General features: G+C 43.4%; 1 protein-coding gene across 1 annotated transcript; it reads right to left on the bottom strand.

Annotated features, from left to right (window-relative positions):
- Positions 1-4,813: 4,813 nt before the first annotated feature.
- MTG2 (mitochondrial ribosome associated GTPase 2) lies at positions 4,814-11,420 on the bottom strand. Its single transcript, XM_018559895.1, has 7 exons — positions 11,393-11,420; positions 10,673-10,886; positions 9,553-9,700; positions 8,708-8,823; positions 8,108-8,326; positions 7,612-7,750; positions 4,814-5,230 (listed from the first exon to the last, which is right to left on the bottom strand). Exons 2-7 carry the CDS (start codon positions 10,880-10,882, stop codon positions 4,839-4,841), a joined length of 1,224 nt encoding a protein of 407 aa, XP_018415397.1. The 5' UTR covers positions 10,883-10,886; positions 11,393-11,420; the 3' UTR covers positions 4,814-4,838.
- Between the last annotated feature and the right edge of the window lie 1,367 nt (positions 11,421-12,787).

Below are 12,787 nucleotides of genomic sequence, written 5' to 3'. Positions count from 1 at the left end.
ATAATACGAAATCATCTGCACTCCATACAGCGTACAGACCTTGTTGAAAGGTTGGTGCTTGAAGTAACGACACCGATGGCGCCGTGTCAGATACGGAAGGTCAATTGCTTCCACACCAGGGATGCCCAATACTGATCTTCAAGCCTCAGGAGCTTAGGACAGCGTCATTTAATTTAATGAACCAAACCTTCATTGCTAAGTGTTAGAGATGTATTGGCCTTCAAGGACTGCAGCTAGACACCTCTACTATAGAGTATTAGATGACTTTTGCTTGATCTTATTGATTTTAGCCTACACAGATGGAAAGTATTTAGGAAGAGTCTGCGTCACAACAGCTTGTAGGGCACATCCTTTGACACTCAATCCAACGTTCACCTCCTTTGCACACAGCATTTTCTTGTTTTACTGCTCCTGACCTGGCTTAGAATGCTGCGACATGTAAATAAGCTTAGAAATAGCTGCCTCTTTGACTCATACAACCCTATTGTACCCATGGGCACATCTAGCCTTGCCTATAAGTGCCCTTAGATTACAGCTGAGAGGTCTCAGAAGAGGGGAGATTGGTTTACAGATTGTTGTTCCTATCAAGATAAAAGTGGGCAATCAACACTTGTAGAACTGCCGTGTAGGCCTCCCATTAAAAGCATATGTGCTGCAGCACTTAGTATTACAAGTCCATCTGCACTTACAGTTTCCTCTAATCCCTGTAAAGTCTCACAAATACTTGTTGATCCTGTCAGTGTCTGGGAGGGCATGTGAGACACACGTTCCTCAGGACTTGGCTCAGTCAGGGAAGGTAAAGGAAAAACTATGTGCATTACAGAGTAACTGGTTTTAGGACCTGTTTAGATTGCCATAGGAAGTACTTTGCCATAGTAGCACTTTGGCCTAAATGACAAATGTTCAGTTGTTCCTAATAAGTGCTATATAGGCTTTTCTTGATCTTAGAAATCAGCTTGATTCATCAGTAAACTGGGCTGTAGGAGTGATGGGAAAAAGACAGATCAGTTGTCATAGCCAACAAGAAATCTTACCTTTGGAACCGCTTTCATATGTCAGTCATACAGAATTGAAATCTCTACAGCGTTATGACTTGGGTCCCCAAAGAGTTAACATCGCTGCATAGAGTCCTTTTGTCTAGTACACAATATGATTCAAGGATTCCAACAATTTCCCGGGATTCTATCTTCAATAACATCCAGCGTGAGGATCAGAAAAGTCAATCAGCTTCTCATACATTTTTCCTTCTCTCACCCGATGATCAAAATGCACCATCGTGAGAAAGCTGAATAGCTCACCAGATAAACCTCCTTAAAAGGAGAAATATCATCAAAATACAATTTCTTATTACAGCTACAGCAGGAAGAAAATAAATGTAATAGAGCAATGCAATTTACCAAAAATACTTTGGGTTTTATGTTTGATAGAGACTGCTTCGGGTGGAACAAATCTGTCATGTACTTCTATGAGGAGCCCGAGATTACGAGGGTGGCTTCTTGAACGATTCCTGTCCGAGCAACCCTGGAAACTAAGACAGGGCCAGCAAGGGCGATGGAAGGCCATGAGTGCCTAGGTGCAGGAACTGGTGACTGGAACTCTGGAGCAGGAATACAGCTGGTAATTCTTTACCATTGGCAGACAAAAGTAATCCAAGGGCAGGCCAAAGAGAAGCCAGGTCAGTAACAAAGGTCAAGCAGAAGTTCAGGAACAGGGATCACATGTTACTGACATAGCTGAAGGCCATTCAGCACTGGTCAACTGACTTTCTCCGACATTAAGCTCCACTCATGAGAGGATATACCAACGGTGTCAGGATATATAAAAGGACTTGCTGATTTCTGCTCATTGATTGGAATTATACCCCAGATGTAAGATTATATTCTGAGACCAACGTCCCTTGGAGATTTTGGGCAGGTAGACCAAAGGATTTAACAGCTGAATGGTTTAAGAGGAAAGCCCCCTCCCATTTGGTGTCTCCACTTGACCTTTTTATATTGTTTGCTATATTGTTTAGATGATCGTTTTATATTGGTTTGTCATATTGTTTTTGGTTTGCCATATCCTTTATACTCACAAGCTTATAAGCGGGACAGAAGATTTCATCACAAGTTTACACTATAACTGTTCTAAACACTAGTAAAGAAAGGGACACAGGAAAGAAAAAAAAAACAATTATTTTCCTCCTCCTAAGGATTGGGGGAAACAACACTCTGTCACGTCTTTTTGTTTTTTTGTTAATAGCCTTTATTGACACAAGAGAGGATTTGCACAGTAAGAGCTCACACAGGCTTTTCGGAAATCATTAATTATAGAAGGAATCACTGTATCAATTCAATTCATTCATTAATTAACAATGTAAGAGAATATATACAATAGCTCATGGTCACATATTAATATATGATACACAGTTGTTTTTGAGGTGACACAGACAATTTATTCACCCATTTCTTTATTTCACATACCAAGCGCATCATATTATAGACTTCACTGTGGTTCTGATTGCACATTGCTGCAGCTGGTCATTATTTACACATAGTGTTTCCTCCTAGCGCAACTTCTTGTTCTTTAGATGAGCATCAAAAGCACCAAATTGTAAGCAGAATCAAGGTCGGTAACAGGCAAAGGTCAGCAACATGCGGTCAGCGAGGTACAAAGTCAGCAAGCAGAATCTTGGTCAGAGGTCCAGGGTGATGTCGGTAACCAGCAACCATTGGCAGACAAAAGTAATCCAAGGGCAGGCCAAAGAGAAGCCAGCTCAGTAACAAAGGTCAAGCAGAAGTTCAGGAACAGGGCTCACATGTTACAAACAGCTGAAGGACATTCAGCACTGAGCGCCATGCATTCTCAAAAAGAAAGGTCAGCGATGGAAGACTTCATAACTCTCTCATGACAGGTATACTGCATCTTTGTTAAAGCCTCTATGCAATGGCCCAAGTCACACCTTGGTCAGTTGTAGCCACCATTAAAAAAAACAGTGGCAGCTGGTATTGGAGCCTAGAGGGAGCAGTGACATTGTTCCTTCCATCATGTGATGGCGCTTGGGCCTAGGGATTGGCTGCTAGCCCCAAGTGTTAGCATTAAGGGAGGAGGTCACATGATCCACCCTAAACAGAAGTTCCGGGAAATTTGTACTGGCTGTAACGGAGGATAGAGTGGTGGGGAATTGCTGAGGAGAGGTGAGAATCAGTGGTCGGAGGGGGCGGCTTTACACTGACACTGTGACTTTATCAACTTTTGCCAATTGTTTTAGGGTGTACAAGGCATGGAACAACTGTCTGTGTCTCGGTTAGGGAGATTTTTTTTTATCCCACTCTACTTGTCATCTTAGTAGAAAGGTCAGATCCTCTGGTCAGGTTTATTGCCGTCTGTGGCCTCATAGGTTATGGCCTCATAGGTTAGATGTAGCTTCACTTTCTGTCCCAGTGCCAACCTGAATATCAGGGTATAACAAAGGATCCCTGGGACAGGAAACTCTAGTGTGTGTGAGGTTGGCCCTTTAAATCCCAATATTGTAGTATAAATGATTGATTCTGTATGTGGAATATCAGGCTGAAGGCGTACTGTTTGCAATACTGCACACCTGGAGACAGGGAGCTGTCTGCTACTTGCAAACAGGAGAGGCCAGCGGGTCAAGTTCCAGACGGGGCCCCATCACACCGGCTTTTCTCCTTCCATTTGACCCTCTGGCTCTTAATTATGATGAATGTTTCTCGAAATCAGCTTAATACCAGTGCTGACAAATACAATTTGTGCCATTTAACTGTTTGGTACAAATGTCGTGGGAGGCAAGAGACGGCTCAGGATTAATTCATCAGTCTCAATTGAGACAACGGGCTGTCCGGGAGAGTTAATTAACTCAGTATAATGTAGCGGGGAGAGAGGTTAACCCCATGCATGCCATGACACCGGAGACCCTGCAATGAGGCATTCCAAAATAAATATCAACCACTGAATTATATAATCTATTGAATTTCTTTATTGTACAACCATTGAATCTGTTATATCAACGAAAGGATTTGTTTTTTGGAAAAGGTTTTGCGAGTTCAGAACTGAAGAGAACCGCATTATGTGAAGTTTAAGGTTCTGAATAACAATTTGTCATATTGAACTCTATTACGGACTAACCTATTAGAGGCGCCATGACAACAAGCGGAAAACAAAGGAGGCGCACAGGACTTCCATGACCATGACACTTCATAAATACACTGAAACCTTTATGGCTGAAATATCAAGGTACGGTAATTACTTCCATTTATTTTTCTCAGCATTACGTTTACTAAACTGCATTGTTCATATTTAACAATACAGCCAAATGGAAAAGAAAATAAACAGAATGTAAAAAAAAAAAAAAATAGACTGTACGTTTTTAAAACAATTATAATAAGAAATTGTCAATAGTAAATCTATTTCAGTATCATCTCCCTTTAAAAATGCAATTTTATGTTACATATTGCATATTACCAAGCACACGCTGCCAGCTACTGGTACTTTTACGTACTGCAGAAAGGACTCAATGGAGTAGACTAGGGGTAAGCAAACTCCGGTGGTTCAGCTGCTCTGGAACTACAAATCCCATGAGGCATTGCAAGACTGACAGCCACAGGTATGATTCCTAGAGGCAGAAGCATGCTTGGATTTGTAGTTTCCACACAGCTAGAGGGCCGGAGAGCTTGTCTACCCCTGGAGTAGACATTCCACACTTAGTATCAGGCAGTCTTTATGTAATTGTATACAGCCATTGTTTTTAGGAAGAACATATCTTAAAAAGAAAAATGTTGTCATTGTCCGAGTCATTGAAATGCTTTCCTTTCTGGCAGCTGTCACTGGTTGTCATTCTACTACCAGCCAGAATACGTCTCAGGTTTCTTTGTCCCAGTTCTTTGTCCATCGTACAACTCTCGGATATAGAGGATCAGTTCTTCGGCGTTCTCCCCGGTCAGAGCGGACACGGCAATGATTGTACCGTCCACTTCCCGCTGTAGACTGGCTAGCGTCTTCCTGGCATCGGGGAGGTCTATTTTATTGGCCACGATGATGTGAGGTCGCTGGGTGAGGTTTTCATCAAACTGGCTCAGCTCGTACTGCAGGGAGCGCATTTGGGTCCATGGCTCAGGGTGCGCCAAGTCCAACACGTAGAGAAGAATGCGGCACCTCTCAATGTGCCGAAGGAAGGACAGGCCCAAACCCCGGTTCTGGTGAGCTCCTTCTATGATCCCGGGGATGTCCGCCACTGAGAGGCCAACAAGAGAGAAGTGGTTACAATGTATTTCATTTTAATCATATAGTGTGCTCACCTCTTCTGTGATGCTTTGGAACCAACAGTTTATGGCCCCGCAGGAGCTTACAGTCTACTGTCCCTACCACAGTCATACCCAGGCATGCACACAGTACAACTAATATAGGTGGAAGCTGAGTAACCTACCAGTCTGTTTCTATATAAAAAGGAACCCCAAGCACCCGGTAGAGTAATTCCTTCAACATAAAGATAAAATATAAACTTCAACCACATCTACTTCATGATGGGGATGTAACAGAGGATGCAGAATTGTGAGGGATATGTGAGCTGCCAGGTAATAATCTGCTTCTATTTAGTTCTCAGAGTCCCGGTACCCAACCTGCGGCCCTTTATCAACTACTGTGCATCATTTGGGGCCCTTGAAGATAGTAGTCTGTGTTTTGATGCTTATTCAGGCCAATAAATATACTGTATATATAGTATATTTTCTAGACTGGCTTCTAGTAGGCAAATGGTTTGCTTTATTTATTTCATAATAGCTGAACTTTCTCTGTGATGTCTATCCCTTCTCTCTTTATACATGCCCCCAGTCTCTGGCAGTCTCCTGTAGCATGTCCCCAGTCTCTGACCGCCTCCTGTAACATGTTCCCAGGTCTAGGGCCATATCCTGTAGCATGCCCCCAGTCTCTGATCATCTTTTGTTGCATGTTCCCCGGTCTAGGACCATCTCCTGTAGCATGTTCGCACTTTCTGATCATCTCCTGTATCATGTCTATGTCTGACCATCTCTTGTAAAATGCATGTAATCTATGATCGTCTTCTGTTCAATGCCTGCAGTCTTTTAGAGTTTCCTGCAACACTATATTTATTGAATAGTATGTGCGGTCCCTATGGTGATGTAAGGGGGGTCACACTTGAGGCCTACCAGATGGAGCAAGCTGAGGAGACTTTCTTGAAAAGGAAAACTATATTTAGTAAATTGCTCTTACTGTTACAATTATCTTATGTAACCTCAAAAAAAGAGAAGCTAAAATCCCCATTACATACAGTGACTGAACATAATCTGCATCCTCTTTAATAATTAATAAGAAGGTGACCCAGTTAATGTGATGTTTTCTGTCTCCTCATGATGAGAAATAAATAAAAAGTAAATCATTTTGTTGGATTAATGTCACTTATTCATCACTCTGCCTAACCACGTTTTATTCAGAATTTCATTACTTGCCATGAGTGATCTAAAATCACATAGATACATCATGTCTGCTTACAACTGACCACCAGTACAACACACAGCAACCTCAAGACACAAGTAAGGCTTGCAGAAAATGTTTTTTAAGCATATAACACAACTACAAATGCAGAAGAATAATAGATATTGGAAAAAAAGCACGTACATAGATTAACTGCATTAGCATAAGTGATTCTGGGGTGTTTTTTTATTATTATTATTTTTGTGCCGCAAATCTAAACCTATAGTATAAATGACCATTGGAATGTAAAGGCCCAGATCTAACTGGTGACTATTTCAATCAATGAGATGCATTGCAACACTAGAAAGGCCACAAAATACTATCTCAGCATGTACTGCATGAAGCTTCAATGTTTCAATATATAACAGTAACTATAAATCTGAGGCACTGTAAACATATTAATCATAAAAAGATACGTGTGTGTGAGACATCTCTGCATTACATGCACATTTCCCATGTTTTATCCCTTTTAAGACCCTGCAACTACAGAAGAATATAGTAACTGTTACTCTGCCAGAAATGCATTAAGCTCCCAAATCCTGTTGTCAGCTGACAACACACAACATATTTGTGGACTGAGCGGTGTCAGCCCTGGCCAGTCTATTTTGCTAACCTACTCAACCACTCCCACCATGTGCATAAATAGTAAATATTCATATGTAGGCTTTTTAATCAATGGTGTCTTTGTGAGAGTCCTGACCAGGATGTCGGATCCAGACATAATTGTCGGAATCCGTTTCAGCTGCGGCGTCTTAGTATACCGCGAGCAGCAGCTCGCCGGATACTGGCGTGTCTCAGTATATCGCGAGCTACTGCTCGCGGTATACTGAGCCTAGGGTGATGGGAGGACGCTAGTTTGTCTCCTCCCGTTACCCTAAGGAGAACTATGGGGAAAAGCCTTAACCCCATAGTTCTCATTTAAGGTTTAATTCACACATCCGTGCTGAAGCAGAGAAATTGTTGACATTTGACTAGCAGACCAGAACTTCAGTATTCTCCAACTGTAACTGAACAAGTAGCATGGTGAGCCAAGATCATCCAAGCAGATCAAAACACTCAGGCATGCGATTTGTTTTTTTTGCACTGGAAGTCAAATATGTATTTCAGAGACCAGCCTGGACTTACCTGCTATCTGTTCATAATCTTGGTAATTGATGACTCCAACATGGGGGTTGAGGGTGGTGAACGGGTATGCCGCCACGGCTGGTCGGGCGTTGGAAAGAAGGCGTAACAGAGATGACTTTCCAGCATTAGGAAAACCGACCTGGAAAAGGGAAGTCTTCTTGTTTTAAGAGGCCTTTATTGTATATTATACAAACAGGAATGCATTTGTAATAAATGTAATGTAACTTACTACTATAGTATGATAAAAGGTGAGGAGGGGTGGGTGTAAATGACCTGACAGGGGTGATTCTCAGTCAGGATAGCAGCGCTAATATCTCTAAACCCACAATCATAAAGCATTTCTATAAGCACATGTAAAACAGGTTCCAAGTTTCTGGTATGTTGTCAGGGTAGAATATTGTGACAGGGTCTCTTTAAAGTAAAGTGAACCTGTTACTAGAGAGAGGGAGGGGAGAGAATTAGCAAAACAATGGAGAGGATTAGAGTATAACATTACCATGCCAGCATGTGCCATGGTCTTCAGTTCCAGGTGGAGTGACCTCTCTTGCCCAGGTTCCCCGGGTGTTGCCAACACTGGAGCTCGGTTCTCATTGCTGAGGAAGAATCTGTTTCCTTTTCCACCAATCCCACCGTGAGCGGCTACAAACTCCTCGCCTGGGATGGAGAGATCCGCAAGGACCACGCTATCTTCCTTCACAAGAGTCCCGATGGGAACCTAACAACGCACATAACGTGTCATCTTGTTACTGATCATTCCCATTCAAAGAAGAACTTCAGTCAATACAATCTCCAGTGACAGGCAGTGAGCCACCTGTGTGAGAAGCATTGATGGACAGAATGTGCTGACCTCTGACTCTTAAGCCACATACTAATTTTGATTCTAACAGTTAATAGAGGAAAGCAACAAAAAGGAGGTGTGGAAAGTCCAGAATAAATTGTATTCAGCAGACATATACAGTTAAAAAAAAAACAGCCAATGCGTTTCGGGTGATCAAAGGGTCTCCCAGCTTAGGGGACTGATGGTGCCCATTTCTTCCTGCGTGGGCAATAGTACCCGAATTACCTGAATAAATGCATCTGACTATAAGTTACTTACCTTGATAACAACATTTTCTCCTCCTCTTCCGTAGCAGTTTTTGCTGCGCCCTGGCTTTCCGCTAATACCGCGGTATAAAGGAACAATGGAGGCTAAAGACTTCACACAGGAATCCACTGGGAAGCAAACACATAATCCAGAGACATTATTGAGGAAACTATTTCACAGGCCTATGTTAGTAACTCACAAAGCCAAATGGGATGTTACGCTCAATTTTCTAGGGATTTTCTACCGACATCAACATCTAGCAATCTATCTATCTATATATGCAGCCATTCATCCATCTTCTATCTAGCTTGCTAGCTATCTAAAAAGCAGGAAGCTAAACATGGATATGCTATATTTCATGTTTACTAAATATGAACTATAAAAAAAGAACACATTTTAAAAATAGGTTTTATTCTGACCATAATAAAGAATATACAAACCCACTATACCAGAGATAGCCAAACATTGGCCCTCCTGCTGTTATGAAACTACAAGCCCCTTAAGGCATTGCAAGACTGATAGCCACAGGCATGACTCCCAGAGGCAGAGGTATTATAGGATATGTAGTTTCACCAAAGCTGGAGGGCCAAAGTTTGGCTACCCCTGAACTATACATTCCCCCTAAACAGAAAGTGCCAATTCCTATCTAACAACAGGTTACAATGCCCATAAGCACAGTGCACCAAGGCAACAGAATGTGGCTGTCTGTGTGCCCTTTGCCTTGAGGAAGGGTCTAATGGGGTTCAGCAGAGCTTCTTTTCAAAGCTGGGACTTTCACAGCTGGTGAAGAACTACTATTGGCCAACACACTAATAGAGCCATCCACCATCTAAGCACCAGACAGCAAACCCCCGTACCTTTTATTATCACATGTCCTCCATTTCCTCCATCGCCTCCATCTGGTCCTCCGAACTCCTTCCTGGGCTCACTGTGAAAACAGCAGGCCCCGTCTCCACCAGCTCCTCCCGCTACTTTAACTTTACGGTGATCGACAAAGTAACGAGTCTAAAAAAAGAGAACAATGCATAGCTAGAAAAAATTATTATTTTTAGGTCTATTGTGTATTTTATGTAATTGCAAAGTATGACCCATTCTCTGTTCCAAGGAGCCTCACAGAGGATACCTGGGGTCCCTTATGTCAGTAGTTCATATATTGTAGATACTTAGGGCCCCTTATGTCAATGGTTTATAATGGTAAATACTCGGGGGTCCCTTATGTTAGTAGTTTATATAGTAGATACTTTGGGCCCCTTATGTCAGTAGTCTATATTGTAGATAATTGGGGCCCCTTATGTCAGTAGTCTATATTGTAGATAATTGGGGCCCCTTATGTCAGTAGTCTATATTGTAGATACCTGGGGTCCCTTATGTCAGTAGTCTATATTGTAGATAACTGGGGTCCCTTATGTCAGTAGTCTATATTGTAGATAATTGGGGTCCCTTATGTCAGTAGTCTATATTGTAGATAATTGGGGTCCCTTATGTCAGTAGTCTATATTGTAGATAATTGGGGTCCCTTATGTCAGTAGTCTATATTGTAGATATCTGGGGTCCCTTATGTCAGAGAGACTTAAGCTGGGTATGAACGCTTTGAATGTCGTACAGTTCTTGATGAAACAGCCGAAATGTAAAAAAAAAATGGATGCCTATGTTGGCACCTTTCCCCCCCACATCACCTGATTGAGGAAGCATGTTGGAAAATCCTCATCCCAACAGAGCTAGCAGCCAATAAGCTGCTCGCCCTGTAAGATATTCTGACATTGGCCCCCCAACAGGATGTCCATACGGACCTGGGGCTGAGAGTACACAATTTAGAAGCCTGTGTATTGTACCCGCCATGCACTGATCCCAGTTGCAATGCTCTGCGGGCCTCAAAAAGTTTAGCACATGCACATTTTTTTTTTATCACATCAGCGCCGGTGCATTTACAACATTTTTGCAAATGGTGAACAATGGTGATTCTGCAAAGTTACTCACCAGCTTCTTCTCACTGAAATCCCTCTTCCTCTTGATGTGGTTTTGTTGCTTGGCATATAGAGGGACGTCAGCGGACAGGGGGCGGTGCTGTGACACTAGCGGGGGTGTCGGTGAGGATGGAAAGCGAACGCTTTGGCAAATGACAGCTTGGCACAATCGAACCTGGTCGGACACGGCGCGAAGCCGAGACAATAGCTGCACCGCCAACATCGCTACCTGTGAAAAGAGAAACACACGCTCATAGCAGGACTTTAATATTTAAAGTGACCAACAACAATTCCATGAACATCTGCGGTTGTCTCCCATATTTGGAGCTGAAGGGTGCTTTAATAACGCTGCTGAAGGCTTTGCAAATGCTTCATCACAGCACTAGCCCCATTGCATGGTGCTGAGGGGCATAGGAATGAACTATCATACCCTCTGACAGGTCATGAGGAAAGATTCTGCCCGGTGAAAAACAATACATATTTACCTAGAGCCACAGCTCACCTCCATTTGAAAATGACTCCAAAGCCAACTGGCATTAACTGGCAGCTTCCATGACAGGCTATTACTGCCTTAGCTCTGGTACCTCAGGGGGAATATTTGCTGTGGGACTAATAGTCCCTGCTAGGCCACCCCGAGAAGCTGGCACCTCGGCCACCACAAAGGCCGGAGAGCAATGACCTGTCACAATGTATACACATTTTCCACATACACACCGACCATTCCCCACAGCTCACCTTCGAGCAGTTCTCATTCTATATATTTCCTCCTCCACAGGGTTGACACGAGTGTCTTCATTGCCGGAGCCATATTACCGGAGCCAAGATCGTGAAAGTCTACGCCACGGGGTCTCCAACAAAATGGCCGCCGCCGTGCCTTCTTGCCGACATGTTTTGGTCATAGAGTAAAAGTTTAATTTTCTTCTCTGTTGACAATGAAAACTCTGTAATAATGTGAATGCAGACGTACATTTTGGAAAATAGGAGACTGGGGAGGGGGGCAGGGGGTAAATTTGTTGTAAGGTGACTGTGGATGAGGATATTATAGTGTGTGGCTGTGAGGTGAAGGGAATTTATGTTTACCTCATCGCATTCACTGCTAAACCTTGCCTGCCCTTCCTCTGAACGCCCTAAATTAACCGTATACCCCAAGTTTACCTCACTAACCCCTTCTGTCACCCCAGATTTACCTCACCCCCTCCCCACTACATACCCCAAATCTACCTCACCCCTCACTGTACACCACAGATTTACCTCACCTCTTCCCCACTACATACTCATCATTTACCTCAACCCTTACCCACTACATACCCCAAATTTACCTCACCCCTCACAGTACACCCCAGATTTACTTCACCCCTACCCCAAATCTACCTCACTGTACACCCCAGATTTACCTCACCCCTCTCACTGTACACCCCAAATTTACCTCACCCCTCACAGTACACTCCAGATTTACCTCACCCCCTCCACACTACATACCCCAAATCTACCTCACTGTACACCCCAGATTTACCTCACCCCTCTCACTGTACACCCCAAATTTACCTCGCCTCTCTCACTGTACACCACAGATTTACCTCAACCGCTCTCACTGTACACCCCAAATTTACCTCGCCCCTCCTACTGTACACCACAGATTTACCTCACCCCTTCCCCACTACATACCCCAAATTTACCTCACCCCCCTCTCACTGTACACCCCAGATTTACCTCATTTCCTCCCCACTACATACCCCAAATCTACCTCACCCCTCCTTGTACACCCCAGATTTACCTCACCCCTCACTGTACACCCCAAATTTACCTCACCCCTCAGTGTACACCCCATATTTACCTCACCCCTCTCACTGTACACCCCAGATTTACCTCACCCCTCTCACTGTACACCCCAAATTTACCTCGCCCCTCTCACTGTACATCCCAGATTAACCTGACAGTACACCCCAGATTTACCGCACCCGTCTTGCCATACACCCCAGACTTACCTCACCCCTCTCACTATACATCCCACATTTACCTCACCCCTCTCGCTGTACACCCGATTTACCTCACCCCTCTCACTATACACCCCATATTTACCTCATCCCTCTCACTGTACACACCAGATTAACCTCATCCCTCTCGCTAT

This window comes from Nanorana parkeri, unplaced genomic scaffold (assembly GCF_000935625.1).
Source record: "Nanorana parkeri isolate BGI_ZX_2015 unplaced genomic scaffold, ASM93562v1 scaffold17, whole genome shotgun sequence".
NCBI classification, from domain to species: Eukaryota; Metazoa; Chordata; class Amphibia; order Anura; family Dicroglossidae; genus Nanorana; species Nanorana parkeri.
This window is presented reverse-complemented; position numbering and strand designations above follow the sequence as displayed.